Genomic DNA, 19,530 nt, shown 5'->3' on the forward strand with positions numbered 1-19,530 from the left:
AGTAATTCCACATTAAGTGAAATCATGCAGTATTTGTCTTTCTCTGTCTGACTTATTTCACTTAGCATAATACCCTCTATGTCTATTCATGTTGTCATAAATGGTAAAATTTCTTTTTTGTTGATGAGTAATATTCCATTGTTTATACATCACCTCTTCTTTATCCACTCATATATCAATGGACACCTTGGTTGTTTCCATTTCTTGGTTATTGTAAATAATGCTGCAGTGAACATAGGGGTGCAAACATCTTTTCAAATTAGTGTTTTTGTTTTCTTTGGATAAATACCCTGAAGATGGATTGTTAGGTCATATGGAGTTCAAATTTTATTTTTTGAAGAATCTCAATGCTGTTTTCTATATTGGCTGCACCAACTTGCAGTCCTACATGCACACTGCATACGGGTTCCTTTTTCTCCACATCCTCACCAACACTTGTTGTTGACTTTTTGATGATAATAGCCATTCTGGCTGGTGTGAGGTGATATCTCATTGTAGTTTCAATTTGCATTTCTCTGATGATTAGTGATGTTGAGCATCTTTTCACATGTCTGTTGACCATTTATATGTCTTCTTAGGAAAAATGTCTCTTCATATCTTCTGTCCATTTTTTGATCAGACTATTATTTTTATTATTGAGGTGTATGAGTTTCTTATATACTTTGGATATCAACCCCTATATCATTTTTTAATACATTCTCCAATCCAATATGTTGTTTTTTTTGTTTTGTTGATGGTTTCCTTCACTGTACAGAAGCTTTTCATTTTGATGAAGTCACATTTGTTTAGTTTTGCTTTAGTTTCCCTTCCTCAAGGGATCATATCCAAAAAGGAATTACTAAGACTGATGTCAAATAGATGTCAGATAGATGTCAGATACCTATGTTTTCGTCTAAGAGTTTAATCATTTTAGGTCTTACACTTAGGTCTTTAATCCATATTGAGTTTATTTTGGGACATTGTGTGAGACAGTGGTCCATTTTCTTTTTTTTGCATGAATCTGTCTGGTATTCCCAACAACACTTACCGAAGACACTGTTACTTCCCTGTTGTATATCCCAGCCTCCTTTGTTATAGGTTAATTGACTATATAGGTGTGGGTTTATTTTGGGGCTCTCTATTCTGTTCCATTGATCTGTGTGTCTGTTTTTATGTCAATACCATGCTGTTTTGATTACTATGGCCTTGTAGTATAGTTTGATATCAGGTAATGTAATACCTCCAACTTTGTTCTTCTTTCTCACGATTGCTTTGCTAGTCAGGATCTCTTGTGGTTCTATATAAATGTTAGGGTTATTTGTTTTAGTTCTGTGAAAAATGCCATTGGTATTTTGACAGGGATTGCAGTGACTCTGTAGATTGCTTTAGGTAATATGGTTATTTTAACGCTATTAATCCTTCCAATACCTGAGCATGGTATATCCTTCTGTTCATTTCTGTCCTCATCAATTTCTTTATTCAATGTCTTATAGTTTGCAGTGTACAGGTCTTTCACCTCCTTGGTTAAATTCATTCCTAGGTATTTTATTCTTTTGATGCATTTTGTAAATAGGATTGCTTTATTCATTTCTCTTTCTGATCATCATTGTTAGTATATAAAACTGCAATGACCTCTGTCTATTAATTTTGTATCCTGCTTTACTGAATCCATTTATTAATTCTACTACTTTTGGTGGATTCTTTAGGATTTTCTATATGTAATATTATGTCAAGTGAAAATAGTGACAGTTTTACTTTTTCCTTTCCAATATGGATGCATTCTATTTTTTATAGTCTCAATACTGTGTCTAGGACACCCAACACTGTGTTGAATAACAGTGGTAAGAGTGGGCACCCTTGTCTGTTCCTTATCTTAAAAGAAAATCTTTGTGCTTTTCACCACGCTTTGGGCTTGTCACATAGCCTTTATTGTTTTGAGGTAAGTTCCTTCTATACCCACTTGGTTGAGAGTCTTTATGATAAATGGATGTTGAATTTTGTCAAATGCTTTTCTGCATCTATTGAGATTATCATATGAGTTTTATCCTTAGGTTTGTTGATGTGATGTATCACATTAATTGATTTGTAGCTATTGATCCATCCTTCCATCCCTGGTATAAATCCTACTTGGGCATGGTGTATACTCTTTTGAATATATTTTTGAAATTCGGTTTGCTCGTATTTTGTGAGAATTTTTGCATCTGTCTTCATCAGGGATATTGACCTGTAATTCTGTTTTTGTAGTGTCTTTGTTGGTTTTGGTATCAGGTTAATGCTGGCTTTGCAGAATGAGTTTGGAAGCATTCTCTGTCTTCAATTTTTGGAATACTTAGAGAAAGATAGATATTAATTCCTCTTTAAATTTATGTTTGGTAGAAGTCACCAGTGAAACTCTATCCTGGGCTTTTGTTTGTTGGGAGTTTTTTGATACTGCATCAATTTCATTGCTAGTAATTGATCTGTTCAGATTTTCTTTTCCTTCCTGGGTTAGTCTTGGAAGAGTGTATGTTTCTACAAATTTATCAATTTCTTCTAGATTGTCCAATTTGTTGCCATATAATTGTTCACAGTTTTCTTTAATGATCTTTGTATTTCTGTGGTGTGGGTTGTAATCTCTCCTCTTTCATTTCTGATTTTTATTTATTTATTTAGGCTCTCTATCTCTTATTGAGTAGGGCTAGAGGTTTCTCAATTTTATTTGTCTTTTGAAAGAACTACCTCTTTGTTTCATTGATCGTTTTCTATTTTTTATTCTCGATTTTGTTTATTGCTGCTCTGATATTTATTATTTCCTTCCTTCTAATTTGTTTTGTTTGTTCTTTTCTAGTTCCTTGAGGTGTATATTGTCTCTGGGGTTTTTCCTATTTCTTGAGGTAGGCCTGTGTAGCTATGAACTTCCCTCTCAGAACTGCTTTTGCTGCATCCCATAGATTTTGGAGAGTTGTGTTTTTATTTTTCATTTGTCTCAAGGCAGTTTTTGATTTCCTGTTTAGTTTCCACTTTGATCCATTGGTTGTATAGAAGCATGTTGTTTACTCTCCACATATGTATTGTTTTTCCAGTTCTCTTCCTGAAGTTCATTTCTCATTTCATGCTATTATGTTCAGAAAATATTTTTGATATCATTTCAATCTTTCTGAATTTTTGTGGTTTAATATGTGGTCTATCCTGGTAAATGTTCCATGTGCACTTGAGAAAAATGTGTATTCTGCAGGTTAGGGATGAAATGATTTATAAATGTTTGTTAAGTTGATCTGGTCTAATGTGACATTTAAGTCCATTATTTCCATAGTTATTTACAGTCTGGATGATCTATCCATTGAGGTACTTGTGGTATTAAAGTCTCCCAACTATTACTATATTACTGTGAATTTCTGCCTTTCTTTCCATTAGTATTTGCTTTATAGACCTAGGTGCTCCTATGCTGGGGCATAGATATATGCAATTATTATATCCTCCTCTTGAATTGATTATATTATTTGTTTTAAAAGTCTATTTAGTCTGATATGAGTATTGCTACCCCAGCTTTCTATTCATTTCTATATGCATGGGATATCTTTGTCAATCCCTTCACTTTCAGTCTGTGTGTGTTTTGTAGTCAGTGAGTCTCTTGTAGGCAGCATGTAGTTGAGTCTAGGTTTGTTTGTTTATTTATTTTATATTAGTTTCAGGTGTACAACATGCTGATTAGACATTTATATGACTTACGAAGTGACCATCCCAATAAATATAGTACCTATCTGACACCATACATAATTATTACAATATTGCCTATGTTCCTTATGCTATACTTTACATCCCAATGACTATTTTGTAACTAACAACTTGTACTTCTCAATCTCTACCCCTTTTTCACCCACCTCCCAAACACCCTTCCACCTGGCCACCATCAAAATGTTCTCTGTATCTGAGTTTGTTTTGTTTGTTTGTTTAGTTTATTCTTTATATTCCACATACACATATAATTGGAATCATATGGCATTTGTCTTTCTCTGTCTGACTTACTCCACACAGTAGAGATCCATCCATGTTGTTTCAGATGGAAAGATTTCATTCTCTTTTATGGCTGAGTAATATTTTATTGTATATATGTACCACCTCTTTATCCATTCATTCATCAATGGACACCCAGGCAGCCTCCACATCTTGTAAACAAGGCTGCAATGAACATATGGATGCACATGTCCCTTTAAAGTAGTGGTTTGGGTTTTTTTTAGATAAATAACCAGAAGTGGAATTACTGTTTTTTTTCTGGTCTTTTGTTGTAGCCTTTGTTTTAAAGTCTGTTTTATCTGGTATAAGTATTGCCACCCAGCCTTTTTTTTTTGGTTTCCATTTTTATGAAATATCTTTTTCTATCCCTTTAATTTCAATATGTGTGTATCTATCGATCTGAAATGAATCTCTTGTAGGCAGACTATGTAAGGGTCTTGTTTTTTTATCCATTTAGCCACCCTATCTTTAGATTGGAGCATTTAATCCATTTACATTTAAAGTAATGGTTTATAAATATGTAGTTTTATTCATATTTTTGATTTACCCTCTTCTTCTTCTTAAAGAAGTTCCTTTAACATTTGCTGTAATACTTGTTTGGTGGTGATGAACCCCTTTAGCTTTTTCTTGTCTGAGAAGCTCTTTATCTGTCCTTCAATTCTAAATGATAGCTTTGCTGAGAAGAGTGATCGTGGCTGTAGGTCTTGGCTTTTCAAGAGTTTGAATATTTCCTGCCAATCCCTTCTGGCCTGCAAAGTTTTTGTTGAGAAATCAATGGATAGCCTCATGGGATCTCCTTTGTAGCTAACTAAGTGCTTTTCTCTTACTGCTTTTAAGATTCTCTCTTTGTTTTTAACCTTTGGCATTTTAATTATGATGTTGTCTTGGTGTTGGCCTCTTTGGGTTCATCTTTTTTGGGACTCTCTGCTGTTCCTGGGCTTGCATGTGTATTTCCTTCAGAAAGTTAGAGAAGTTTTCTTCAAATAGGTTTTCAATACCTTGCGCTCTCTCTTCTCCTTCTGGTACCCCTATGATGCAAAAGTTGGTATGCTTGATGTTGTCCCAGAGGTCCCTTAAATTACCCTCATTTTTTCTGATTCTTTTATCTTTTTGCTGTTCTGATTGGTGTTTTCTGCTACCTTATCTTCTAAATTGCTGATTTGATCTTCTGCTTCATCTCATCTATTGATTCCCTTGAATGTTCTTTATTTCAGTTGTTGTATTCTTCATTTCTGAATGGTTCTTGTTTATGTTTTCTATCTCCATTTTTATGGTACATATGCAGAGGTGCATGGTGCTCTTGCTTGGCTCCAGGCTGGTGACTGTGTGTGCCACCCCCAGGGCCTCCTGAGAGGGACCCTGTCACAGGTCAATTTCAGCTGTAGCCTGTGCCCTGCACTGGGCTTGGAGATACCTGGGAGAGGCCAAGCTATGAACCAAGGCTGGCTGCTGCTAGTGTCAGCTTTGGGGCTGCTCAGCATGAGGTACAGAACATGCCCAGGTCAGCTGCTGCTAGTTTGGATTCTGTGAACCTTTGAGAGGTTTTAGGAAAGTCTGCTGCATGAGCCAAGACAGGCTATTTGTATAGAAAAGTCACTGGAAATGACTTGGAAGGGGCCACAAGTTCTGTGGGATTGGGTGTCAAGGAATCACCAGGGTGGGACAAACAGTGTTGCCCGGTTGATGGAGACTCATATATGGTGGCTGCCTGTGTCTGCACGCTGGAAGGCAAGAGGCCTCAACAAAGATTCTATCACCACTTCTGTCTTGGGAGAAAGCTGCCAATCCAGCCCTCACTACAAAGCCAGACAACTCATTTCTTCCCTGTACGTCCCTGGCGCCTTTTGAGATGCTGCCCCAGTGCTGGAGCTCAGAGAGAATGAATCTGTCAGCAAGTATGTCCAGGTGTGGGCCCTTTAAGAGGAGTACCTGGGACTCCAGCTGCCCACTATGTCACTCAGCCACCATCCCTCCTGGTTTTCACAGCCAGAAATTGTGGGGACTTCTCCTCCTGGCACTGGAACCCTGGGCTGGGGATCCTGGTGTGGAGCTGCGACTCCTTGCTCCTATGGGGTGACCTCTGTAGCCAAGATATCCCTCCTGATTTTTAAACGCCACATGTGGGTGTGGAACCAGCATGTTCTGGTTCTCTGCCCCTCCTACCTGTCTCGAGGTGGCTTCTTCTGTGTGTCCTCAGTCGTAGAACTTCTGTTCAGCTAGACTTCGGGTGATTGTCAATGATGGTTGTTCTGTATGTCAGTTGTAATTTTGATGTCATGAGAGGAGGCAAGCACAGCATTTACCTACTCCGCTACTGTGTTTCCCCAAAAATAAGACCTGGTCAGACAATCAGCTCTAATGCATCTTTTGGAACAAAAATTAATATAAGACCCAGTTTTATTCTACTATAAGACCCAGTAATATAACATAACATAATATAATATAATATAATATAATTAATATAATATAATACCGGGTATAATATAATACACTGGGTCTTATATAATGTAGTATAAGACTGGGTCTTATATTAATTTTTGCTCCAAAAGACGCATTAGAGCTGATTGTTTGACTAGGTCTTATTTTCAGGGAAAATATCTTGAAAGTATCTTGACTGGAAAATGGGATTTAGGTTTTTTTTTTTTTTTTTTCCAAATCCATTCAGCCACCCTGTATCTTTTGATTGGAGCATTTAGTCCATTTCCATTTAAAGTAATCATTGCTAAGTATGTGCTTTTTTCCATTTTGTTAGTTGTTCTGCTTGTTTGTTTATTTTTTTTCTCTTGATCTCTTCCCTTTTGAATTGCTGGTTTTCTTTATATTGTTTTTTGTGTGCATGTTTTTTGTTTGTGGCTACCAGGAGGTTCACATATATCCATCCATATCTATAACAGTCTATTTTAAGCTGATAAGTGTTTAAGTTCAAACTCATTCTAAAAGCACTACATTTTTACTCCCTCATCCACGCTTTGTTTTTGACATTGTATCTTTTTGTTTTCTGTATCCCTGTGTTTCTGCTATCTTTGTGTTTTCACCTTTATATTAGCTTTTTAAGTGGTTGATTCACTGTATTTATTACATATTTGCCTTTTCCAGAGAGATATTTTTCTTGCCTGTATTTGTTTTATTTCTGGGTATAACCCTTCCTTTTCTGCATAAAGAAGACCCATTAACATTTCTTGTAAAGCTAATTTAGTGGTGGTGAACTCCTTTAGTTTATTTCTTCAAATATACTTTCTGCCCGTTTTTTGTCTTCTCATTCTGAAATGTCTACAATGCACATGTTGCAGCACTTATTGTTGTCCCAGAAGTCCCTTATACTATCCTCATTTTTGAAATTCTTTTAAAATTCCTGTTCTGATTGGATGGTATCCATTATTCTGTCTCCGGGTCGCTAATGCCTTCTTCTGTATTAACTAACCTGCTACTGATTCTTTCTTATGTATTTTTTCATTTCAGTTACTGTGTTTCTTTATCTCTGATCGGTTCTTTATTATATTTTCTTGCTCTTTCATTTTACTCTCAAATTTGTTGAGCATCCTTATGATTGTTTCTTTGAATTCTTTATCAGGCACATTACTTTTCTCTGTTTCATGAGATATTTTCCTCCAGGGGTTTGTGTCCCTTCGTTTGTGGCCTATTTTTCTGTCTCCCCATTTTGTTTGAATTTCTGTGTTTGCTCCTCTGAGTTAGATGATAAAGTGGTGCCTGTGCGTGGGGCAGTTCTGGCACATTGGTTGTATTCTGGGTGGGCATCTGCTGTGTCTCATGTGCTGAGTGGCCAGAAGTAGTGGGTCCTGGGTGTGGCCTCCTGCTGTACACAGTGTGCAGTGGCTCCCTGTTGTTCTGACTGCCCATGTTCACGATGGAGTTGGGGCGGGGCAGCCTGATCTGTGTGTACTTCCTGCCCTTCTGACCAGGTGTGTACACAGAGCGGCCTGTTGCTTTGTCTGTTGCCCAGGATGGGTATTGGGGAGACTGCCCTGAATGCACATGTTGCAGCACTCCACTAGTTCCACATTTTTTTCCAGACAGGGCAACCCAAAGTGCTCAAGCAGCAGCACCCTACTAGTTCCACACCCTCTCTTGGTGGGTTAGTCTCACGTGCAATAGCGTCCCACTACTTCTGCACTTTGTCTGGTGGAATCCTGTGTGGAGGTACCGCCAAGCTTTGCTAATTCCAGGCTCTCTCCAAGCAGGCAAGCCCATGTGCATGTGTGGCACAGTGGGTACACACAGCAGTGCCTGCAGTACCTGCTAGTTGAATCTCTGGGTGGAGGACCCGTGTGTGTGCTGTGGTGCCCTCTGCTGGATATAACTCTGAGAGGGATGGCTGCACAAGTGCTACAGCAGCCCTGCAGGTTGGCCTGAGAACCTGGATAGAGTTCCTGCCTGCTATCCCCAAGTGCAGGGGAGACAGAAACAATGACACTCACTGGTACTCTGGTCCCTGACAGTCCCTTAGCTAAGGGAGAGCTCTCTGAATACCCAGCCTTCGGTCTCTCGTTTGTTGTATAGAAGCTGTTCAGTTGGCTCTCCCTTGTCTCTCAGGAGGGATTGCTCGCAATGAAGATGTGTACTGGTGTGTTCATGGGAAGGGATGAGCTCGGCATCCTTCTCTGCCATTTTGGACCCACCTTCCATACTTCCTGTTTTTGATGTCATAATTTTGTATCTTTTTGTTTTGTGGATCCCATACTTATTGTAGTTTGAGTTGAGTGTCGTACTTTTGTCTTTTGACCTTCATAGTAGCTTTTTAAACGTCTGATTCACTGTGTTTAATATTTGGCTTTACCTGTGATTTTTTTTCCTTTCTTATACTTTGGTATTTCTGGCTATGGTCTTTCTTTTACTACATAAAAAAGTCCCTTTAACATTTCTTGTAAAGCTGCTTTAACGGTGATGAACTCCTTTATTTTGCTGTCCCACAAACTCTTTTTTTCAATTCTGAATAATAACCTTTTGGGTAAATTATTCTCGGTTGTAGTTTCCTTTCTTTCAGCACTATAAAGATGTCTGCTTCTCATCTTTACATAACTCATTATTTTCCTCTGGCTGCCTTCAAAATTCTCTCTTTGTCTTTAACTTTTGCCATTTTAATTACAGTACGTCTTGGTGTAGGCCTGTTTGGGTTCATCTTATTTGCAACTCTTTCTTTTTCCTGGATCTGGATGTCTGTTTCCTTTCACAGATTACAAACGTTTTCAGCCATTATTTCTTCAAATAAAGTATGTGTTCAATTCTCTCATTCTTGTACTTCTGTAATGCCTATAATGTGAATATTTGTGTGCTTGATTTCAGCTCAGAGGTCCCTTAAACTATCCTCATTTAAAACATTTTTTTCTTTTTGCTGTTCTGATTGACTGATTTGTACAGTCTGTGTTCCAGGTCACAGACCCGTTCTTCTGTGTAAGTTAATCTGCTGGGCTCTTCTAGTGTATCTGTCATTTCAGTTATTGTATTCTTCAGCTCTGCTTGGTTCTTTGTTATACTTTCTCCTTGTTGAAATTCTGAGTTCCTGTATTCCACTCTCAAGCTTGGTGAGCATCCTTATGACTGTTTCTTTGAATTCTTTAATCAGGCAAATTACTTATTTCCATCTCCTTCAGTCTTGAAAAAGTGGCCTCGGGTAGAACTGACCTCTCTGTAGGCTGTGTGTGCTGGGTTGTTTTGGAGCCAAGTAGGTACCCATGGCACCCGGGTACCATGTTGGGCTGCCAAAGTGGAGAGTCTCCTCTTCAGGAAGGGAGGCCAGGTGCATGTGGAAGACCGTGCTGATCCTACTTTCTCCCTTTGTTCAGGCCCAAAATGGGCTCAGGCAACGTGTCCTTGAATGCACTGTGATGATCTCGCAGGTAGGCCCGGGCACCCACCCACCCCGTGGAGGTTGATGTACAATGAAGCTTACCAGCACCTCCAGCCTTGGAGAATTCCTGCAGTTCCCGGAGAGCTTCCGTGGCTTCCCAGCCTTCTTTGTATGATTTCTTTCTCTTATTTGTTGTATAGAAAGTTGTGTTGTGTAAAAGCAAACTTATCAGAGGCTGTGTGTGCCAGGTAGTTTTGGCAGGTCACTTGGAGCTGGGCAGGTGTTTATGGCACCCGGGGTGCTAGCTGGGCTAGATTGGCTCCAGGCAGGGAGGCCCGGTGCGTGTGGTGATGCCCTCTTGTTCCTGCTTGCTCCCTTTGTTCAGAGGCAGTGTGGTTGGGAACGTGCTGTGGAGATCTTGCAGTTAGGCCAGAGCATCCCGATAGAGCTCCTGCGCACCCTATCGAGGCGGAGGGGGTGTAACCAATGGTGCTCATTGGTGCCTCCGATCCCGAGAGCTCCCACAGTTGCCTAGACTTCTGTATTCAATCTCTTTATCTCATTTGTGTTCAGAAGCTGTTCACGGAGCTGCCCTCGGTTGTCTCTGCTCCATACATAGTATTTCAGTGTGCTCGTGGCGGGGCGAGTTCAGTGTCGTCCTATACTGTTGCCATCTTGGACCTCTTGTTGAGGTATATTTTGAAGTGGGTCAACATTTTAGGGATGACAAATGACCAAAACCAACATCAATACTTCACGCATAAGTTCTGAAATCTGATGTTTCTGGCGTGGGAAAGGTAAGATCTGGGAAGGAGGTATATAAAATATCAACATGTCCCTTCTGTCGTGGTTTAGTCCCTGGCCATGACAAAGTAACTATTAGGCATACCTTTGCTTTAACCACCTCTAAAAGAAATAGTAGAATTACCTGCATTCCCTGATTTGCCGTAAAGCCTTGCCGAGCTCGTTGTTCTTCAGGCACTCCAGCATGGACTGGATGGCTGCTTCAGTGGACGTGAAGGTTGGCTCAGGCCATGCACCCTCTACGTAAAGAGGGTCAGCTGCAATAGCTGCAGTGGCTTCCTTCAGGTTTTTCTTTAAGTCACTCAGTTCTCTGGACATATTTAGCAGCTGTTAAAAAAATTATTTTTACTGTATTTAGTTGAAGTCTGGATTTTTACATCCCCGATGGGAAGAAATCAATTGTATGTAGTCCAGTTAAGCATATGCTTAATACCTTGGTAAACTAAAATAGGACACATGAAACTACTACATGGTAGGTGCTTATGGGGTTGTATGCGTTGAATATTTTATATATCAACAACTGGGATGCTCTCCTTATTGAAAAGATTAAGACTGCTTTTAAAATGTTCTCTATTTATGTAGAAGGACATTCGCAGAGGTAAAATGCACAAGAGAACAGGGTTGGGAGTTGGGTAGTGTTGGGTTCAAATGATAGTTTTGCAATGTACTGTGGGACCACAGTCTGGTAAGTAGACTTTTGTGTGTGTCTCAGTTTTTTAATCTGTGAGACTGAAGATATCACAGGGTAATTTTAAAGATAAAATGAGATAGTGTATATAAAATAATTAGTAAGTTAGGCATATAAGTGCTCAATAAATGTAATCATCAACATGGACTCTGAAAAATAAAATTTTCTCACTGTTTCTATTTCTATGCCATATGCCATGGAAAGAGATTAAAGACATAATTTTAAGGAAGAGGAAAAAAATCTCAAGGTAATATTAGTATTCAGAGGTAAAAGATATTTTCCTTCAAAATTACAGAAGCCAAAAGATCCAGAGTGTTAAAAAGTGAACCATAAGAGAGAACTTCCACCACCCAGACTTTAGGTGGTGAACACACAATGTGATATATAGATGATGTAATACAGAATTGTACACTTGAAACCTATGTAACTTTACTAACCATTGTCACCCCAATAAACTTTAATAAAAAACAAAACAAAACAATCTCCGCCATTTCTTAGTACCCCAAATATATGATGGAAGACAACTGTTTTGCTATCTGAATCTCAAGAGCATTTAAAAGAAAATGATGTGAATTTAAGGGTTGTTTTTCCTTTGAAATGCAAGTTGATGATGCTTGTGTTCTTTGGAAAGCTGATTTACCCAACACTTTTTTTTTTTATTCCCAGCTAACTCATTTTATAAGTGATAAAACCAAAGCCCTTAGGACTATTTGTTTCCACACAGATGCCTGATAAATGCAAATAGCTACTCCAGAGCTAGGTTTAAACTTTACTGAGGAAATCCTTTTAAATAAGATATGAGTGTCATATGTATATACGTTTTCAAGTTTGAAAGTGATTTTCTTCTTATTTTAAATCTAGGTAAGTTTTAAATACTATCTGTGTTTGTATAGCATTTAAAGTTTGCCTAGATTTAAAATAATTAAGGAGAAATTCACTTTAAATTTACAAGATTTAAAACAATCATATGCATATATTCACACCTGGTATGTAACAACTTATTAGGTTGGTGCAAAAATACTTGCAGTTTTTGCAATTTTTTTTAACTTTTTAAACCACAATTACTTTGGCACCATCGTAATACTATTCTAAAGTGAAACTTGAATTGTCTTTTTAATATGGAAAAGCATACGTGAGTTACATTTGCATGTCCTATATTTTTTAAGCAAAGATGGACTCTAAGGATCCTGTTAATATTTGCTAGAAGAGTAAACTTTATCCTGATAACATGGCAAATAACATCAGCTGTTTTCTCTTTCATCTGACAATTTGTCATTCTATGGAGGAAAACTGGTTTGTTTATGAAGAGATCTTCAAAAACAAAGATGTCTGACTCATACCTCCCTTGAAAGTGGCATTTGAAAGTGTACTTAAAAACTATACTATCGTTTTCCTTTTTTTCCAACAGAGTGATAAAGCTGGTAACGTGGTTGTCATTTTGTGGGTCCACCTCTGCCCCTCCTCAGATGGGAGGTTTCCCCGGCTCTGTTCGCACCCAGTGCTCTTGTGGGCTGGTTTCATGACTCCTCGCTGTTCACTGATGACCACCACATCTACGCCTTCAGTTCAGGTTTCTCCTCTGACCTTAAATCCTCATATTTAACTGCCTACAAAATGTCATTAAACCAAGGCTGCTTTAGTGGGCAGCCTCAGGCTTGACCGGGTGGAGGTACCGTTGCCTCAGTCCTCCTTTTATATCCCCGCCTCACGTGTGGCACCGCGTGTCACCTACTTCATTGGAGATGGAACTTGAGTATCACACTCGACTCTTTTTCTCTTTCATCCCCTCCCCCCAGTATCTTACATGTCCTACCTCCTCTCCACACTCAGCACTTCTGTCCTAGGTCAGACTCTCATCTGAGCTATTTCAGCAGCCTCCTATCTGGTCTTCCTGTCTCCAATAGAGTTGTCAGCAAATCCACCCTCCATATCTCTGCCAGGCACAGCATCTTCCGACTTTTTTGGTTTGCATTTTATACTCTAATAATACTAAACGGCTTGTACTTGCAGTTCCTGTCTCTTTCTTACCACCATGTTCCTTACTGGAACACTTCTCCTTAGCCCCACTTTCTCTAATTCCAACTCATCCTTGAAGAATCAGCTCAGGTGTGACTTCCTCCAGAAAGCTATCCTATTTCGTCCTCTGTGCTTCCGTCATATCCTCTGTACATCGCTGTTCCTTTACTTCCTACATGGCAGGATTTCTTCCCTCCTAGGAACATTTTGGCTCGCTGGAAGTAGTACGTTTATTTTCCTTTTAGAACTATTAAAGCGTCCTGATGCTAAGCAGGGAGGGAAGTGGAAGAGAATCAAACAGCATGTAGTTATTTCCTTCTTATCTCAACGTAAGAGCAAGTAAAAAAGCTAACTACAAAGAAGGAAACCATACCCAGGAACTTTTTCCAATAAGTTCACCCAGAACCTGGATCAGGGCGGGCCAAGTGAGGCCTCAGCACAGCACCTGGGGAGGCACTCACCCTCAGCTCTGTACCGGGTTGTCACCGGCCCACCCCAGTCCTGGCCCTGCCAAATGCAAGGCACACTTAAGACTTGTGCTTGAGGAAAAGGATTATGTGGGAATAAAATCACTTGGACAGTTATAGAGAGGGGAGTAGAGGTAGCAGGTCGGGGAGAACAAAGGAACGATTTTCATGGCAGCACTCGGCGCTGGGAGGTGTGTGGGCTCACCTCTGGCATGGAACTGACTTCGTGCACCTGGCCGATGAGCTTACAGTAGGACTGAAAAAGCAGCAGCAGCTGGAAGTGCAGCTTATATAATCTCTGACACAGTTCCAATTGCTAAAGAGAGAATTTGCATGGGAAGAAATTAGTGATTAAGGACCATTTTTGTATAACAGTGCAATCTTGGTGGAGACAATTTAAAAAAAAAATCAAGGAACCATAACTAGCTGTTATTATTTTAAATAAAACAGAGCAACAAGATCCAGTCAATACATATCAGTGAGAAATTCACAATATAACACAGAATAGCTCCTGGAAGATTACTAATTAGCGATGTAGTAGCTATAAAGGGACTCAGTGAATCGACAAATTTCCATTCTATTTGCCAATTACATATCTACAAAGGATGATCATGGTTGTCTTAATTTTTCTAAGCTGTAAATTATTTGTAAAAACAATTTCTTTTTATTAAAAGTATATTTGAAAGGCAAACCATTAAGTCATTGTAGGTGTTAAGTTTGTAATTTCAGCAGACACTTGGGAGATTACTCCATGTGACAATTCTGACTGCGTTTAGGGTGCAGATATTCATTCTGAAGTCTGTGTAAACACAACAGTCACGTGACCCTCTGTGGCGCTGTGTCAGTTTTACTGACGATGCTTCTGCTCAATGCTCAGTAAGTATTTGTTGAATTAAAGAGATATAAAAAGAGGCCCAAACATGCTTACGAAAAGGAAAAGTTATGAAAACATTCAAAACAAACTATGGAAAGAACATTCATAATTAGTGGCCCTTAAGCCCTACGGATACCTCCGGAAGTCAAAATGCTTTTGTTAAACGGCTTATGTAAGCTATGACGGGAAATAAATAATGAATTATTCCAACACCAGTGATCATACTAGTCTTTGAGCTGTATGTGCTCCTAACGGCATGTAAATGTTGCCTGTTTCATTCCAAGAATGGGTTAGCTTCTAGGTAGTGGCTGGAATTCTGTGGAAAGAAGAGAGCAGCCTTCACCAGGGAGAATTTCCTGGCTCGGCAGCCACCCATGAAAGGGGCCTAAAGTACACCTCACTGCTCAGTTTTCAAATGTGGTTACATGAGGATGAATGGGGCTTTCCTTTTGCTGATTGCCTAGGAGGAACTCAGCTCAGAATCAAGGGCTTCTGTGGTGACTGAAAATTGTCCCCCCCAAATCAATGGAAGGAGAGAAATTACAAGAATTTAAGATTAGGTTTGAGGAGCATTCTATCAATAGAGTTTTGATCCTAAATTTTAAAAGTTACTGAAGTTCATGCTATGACTAAGCTAATCACGTTTCTTTTTCTCCTTTCACTGACCCTTAAGGGGGAACAAATTCTACTTAGATTTATCTGAACTCTCAATGCTGGTAACCAGCTGAAGTTTACACTCACTGGTTAACCAAAACTAGATCTTTGGTTGTTTCAGTAAAATGATCATTTAGACTTTTTATTATTAGAAACTTTCAAATTCTGGTATACAAAATAACTACCAGAGACTTGCAGATAAATAAAAAGTATTATTTAAAAAACAATGTTACCTTCGAGATTTAGGGTGAAACCTAGCTGTGAAAACTATGAGTTTCCTGAGTGTCAGATTACGGTAGTTATTACTTGAAATACTCTACTGATACTATGAGACCTCACAGCAATGTAGGTGTCCACTTTGGGACGAAAGCAGCCCAGAATGCTACTAACAAATGGCATGTCTCAGTCTACATATAAAATAAAATGAAAGGAAAAAGGGGAAACATGCTAAGAGATACAATAGTAACCGTAAAAATAAGATTTGTTATGGGTCCATGCCTCAAATGGACAGAGAGTATGAAAGAAAGTTAACTTACTGCCAGAGATTCCATTTGCTACACAGCAAGCATGGCACAGGAAACAGGAAAGGAAAGAGAGCACAGGGTCAGTGTCTGCGTGCAACGGAAAGCACGGCCCTCTTCCGCGAGCAGGCCATCAGCAGGGTTAGCATTGCTTGCCCAAACTCGATAAATGCTTGCAAATGTGGTACCCATTTGGCATGCACAGCGGCCCAGTTAAAAACAAGCTCTAGTGGGAAATATGTTGTTGAAAACTAGAATTTGTAATCGTTTAGATTCTCTGGTTAGTTGGTTTAGATTTTGTCAGTCTTGGACACCGGAAGTCAAAACTTTTATTGCTTGAAGATTTTAGTGTTTAAATGTGAATAACATGTGAACCTAGAACTGTGAGACCAACTGAGTTATGTGTGAGTGACCATAGCCCCAAACAAATTATACTATCGCTAACTGTTAGTTAAGGTAGAGTCTTTTCTCTGGTTTGCTTCATATCTACTAAACTATGACTATCCAATTAACGTAGAATATAATGAACAGTCTTAGTGGCATTTTCCTCAGTCAGACTGCCTTCCGCCTGGAGGGTATTTTATAGTACTGCTAGATATTGTTATTTCAAAGGACTAAACATTGTATATTCCCAAACAAGTGTGAGATATGACAAGTAATTTTGTTGCATTTTTTAAAAAAATATTTTTCCCAGTAGGCAATTTTTAAAAGTAATATAGAATTGATGGTTAGTCTACAGTAATGTAAATTTTAACTGGGCCATGTTCAACTATGGCTACCATTTTTTGGTTCCTCCATATCATAACCATAGGATTTGGTTTAAGGAAAAGTTTGGGTATATGGAAAGAGATAACCATAACCTGGCACAATATTTTAAAAAATCAACTTGGCCATTCTTAATTATGGGTAAATACATCTGGCTCTGGGTTTTCAAAATATTTGAGGACCTATCTAACTCAGGTTCTAATTCTTGACAAGAAAACCACCCCCTCAAAGCTTTTTCCAAAAAATTCTCTGGGTTATCAGTTTAATGTATTGCACTTAACATAACGTACAATGCATAAAAAAATTAAATCATCAAATTATTTAGTAGTATCTTCAAACAAAAAGCACCACCACTGCCAACCCCAATACCATGCCCGTCTTCCAAGGGGGTATGCTTGCCACCTGTTTCTAATCTCACAGGGGTTTGGCATATTGACTATTATGTTTATTGAGTAGTTTTTTGGGCCCTCACCATGCATATCTTTCAAACTTTGAAAGATAAATGCCTTTAATCCTGTGATATGGATTACACAACCTGAGGTATTTACTATATTTTAAGAAAACGTTCTGCCTAGAAATTTTTATAACCAAACCTTATGTACTGATAATACAGTGTCAGGCCAGGAAGGAGTGCAGGGTCAGAGTCTTAAGTCTCTATATACAGAATTTCCACTGTGAAGACTTTTTAGAAAATGTCAAATTTAATTGAAATGTTTAGTATCTTTAGCACATAACTGCTTCTACCATGGAATTTACTTTTCAGAAGTGTGGAATAAAGCAAGGGCTAAGTAAATTACATGGTCTTGTATGAAGAAAACAGCTATCTTTTTACTATATTCCAAAACAAGGTTGTAATGCGAGAAGGTCATCATATCAGTTAAAGCAAAATCTCTGTTCAATAAAGGCGAATAAGGCTTTTTGACTCCAGCTTGGTGCTAAGGAATTTCATCGTCAATGAATTCCTCCCACTCAGTTCCCAGAGCACAAAATTGTGTTTCTTGGGAGATGGCCAACTTGACGCACACCAGTTCTCAGTGTCCTTAAACTCTCCTTTTTAGGTAGGCGAGTCAAAGCTGCCTTGATATTTATTATCTCAATCCTTTCCTAGGCCAGAGGCTGGGACCTAGTTTGCATTTAGAGCTCCAAAAAGATAATGAAAAATGCCTTTTTAGGAGGCCATTTTATGGAAAATGTTAAGACTATTTTTCATCCTCTGTGCTAATGTTTTCCTGTATCCGGTTTTTTAAAAAATAATCTCCTTAGAAGTCTTTATTATAAATGTATTTATGTTTTGGTGACTTATGGTTCTTTTGAAATTGTGTGAAAATGTCACTGTTTTATTTGGTCACAAGGATTTTCCAGCTCTGTTGCTGCACTCCTGATATGGCTTGTTCTATAAATTGGATTTAGAGTTATGTTTTCTCAAAATGAGAAAGAAAGGTCAAGGAATCAAGATGTTAAGAATTAGACAGGGTAGCTTAAAAGCCCAGAAAAACCTAATTTTTACTCATTAACAATAGTTTAGACATTCTTGTTTCTGTAGATTCTTCTCTGAAATGAGTTCCATGCTTATGACTTGGTCAGTCAGGTAAAAATCTGAGACATTTTCGACATGACAGAAGATAAGCCACAGTGTACTATGTTAACTATTATTTTCATCATATTAGCTATTATTTTCTTATTTCATCGCTGAAAGTCACTGGTTGAAACAAAACAGGATAAAATTGAGCTAATCTAGCCAACTGTTGAAGTTTCCCCACTCAATACATAGATTCATCTAATCACACATGGTGATCAGTACGTACTCACCTGTTGCTAATATCACATGGGTCTGGCACATGGATGACCATTGTATTATGTTTGTTGAGTAGATTTTTGGACCTTTGCCATGAATATCTCTCAAAGCTTTGAAAGATAAATACCTTTAAGTCTATGGTACAGCAATATTGCAAAGAGGATTACTTTGAAAAGAAAGAGTGATCGACTATACCCAAAGGATTATGTGTAATGGATTAGAGTTGAATTGGAGAAATGTCTTGTTTAATCTGTATAAGAACAGAGGTCACAGGCTTCTCAGTAATGGATTGATTATGCAGGGAAAGGAAATATGTAACTGAGAGCATTTGTGTCCAAGAAGATCTTTATAATTAGAATGCTGATTTGAATATAAGATGAAGTATATTAGGGCTAAATGTCAATTATTGTACTTGAGTCCAAAGAGTCACATGTTGAAGTACTGCTCAGAAATATCTTTTGAGTCATGAGTGTGTCAACGAGAATCCCATCTAACAAATGAAGTAGAAACACCTCCAGCGTCCCCAAGGCCAGCTCTGCAGAACCGGAAGGTGAGCTGCATTATCTAGTTGTAGAGCTGAGTTCTTCACCCTGACCAACATTTCTGTTAACTTAAACTACCTGCCTAGTGATAGCCACTCTAGAATGAATTCCATAGGAGATGAAGAGGTCAACGGAAACCCAAATCCTTAAATAGACGTACTGGTTTTAGCTCGTGAAGAGATCTGTCTCTCTTCTTGATATGCCCGGGCTGAGAAAACACTGGTAAAACAGTGTCTACAAATGAGTATGACTGCTCTCATGAGACACATGCCAATCATGGGCCTGTTTAATGTTCTATTTAGTGTATGTCATACCTTTCTAGGAGAATTGGTATTATAATCACCAAGAAGCCTAAGTCATTTACTAATCATGCCTGTCTTAAAAAAAAAACCTTCCCTCAAAAATACCTCCTAGCGCAGGCCCAAGATGGTGGTATAAGAGGCTGAGCTCACCCCCTTCCCATGAACACACCAATATTTAGAGCAGTTACTCCTGAGAGATAACGGAGGATGAACTGAACAGCTTCTGCACAGCAAACGAGAGAGAGCGCAACAGCACAGAGAAGGTTGGGGATCTGTGAGAGCTCTCCTGGAGCTGACGGACTCTCTAGGACCAGAGGAGCTGGT

The 19,530-nt window shown here is 38.7% G+C and overlaps 1 protein-coding gene across 6 annotated transcripts in view; it reads right to left on the reverse strand.

Moving 5' to 3' along the window:
- FRY (FRY microtubule binding protein) overlaps positions 1-19,530 on the reverse strand; it is a 441,344-nt gene that overhangs the window by 7,362 nt on the left and 414,452 nt on the right. For 4 of the 6 annotated variants that reach the window (XM_081045758.1, XM_081045754.1, XM_081045756.1 and 1 more), the window contains 3 exons: positions 15,818-15,835; positions 13,959-14,069; positions 10,707-10,909 (listed from right to left, as the gene is read on the reverse strand). In XM_081045758.1, the coding sequence (XP_080901884.1) occupies positions 10,707-10,909; positions 13,959-14,069; positions 15,818-15,835 (332 nt within the window). The remainder of the gene's footprint in view (positions 1-10,706; positions 10,910-13,958; positions 14,070-15,817; positions 15,836-19,530) is intronic. The other 2 variants (XM_081045755.1, XM_081045757.1) reach the window with 1 other exon arrangement.

The sequence above is a fragment of the Rhinolophus hipposideros genome, assembly GCF_964194185.1.
Source record: "Rhinolophus hipposideros genome assembly, chromosome: 4".
NCBI classification, from domain to species: domain Eukaryota; kingdom Metazoa; phylum Chordata; class Mammalia; order Chiroptera; family Rhinolophidae; genus Rhinolophus; species Rhinolophus hipposideros.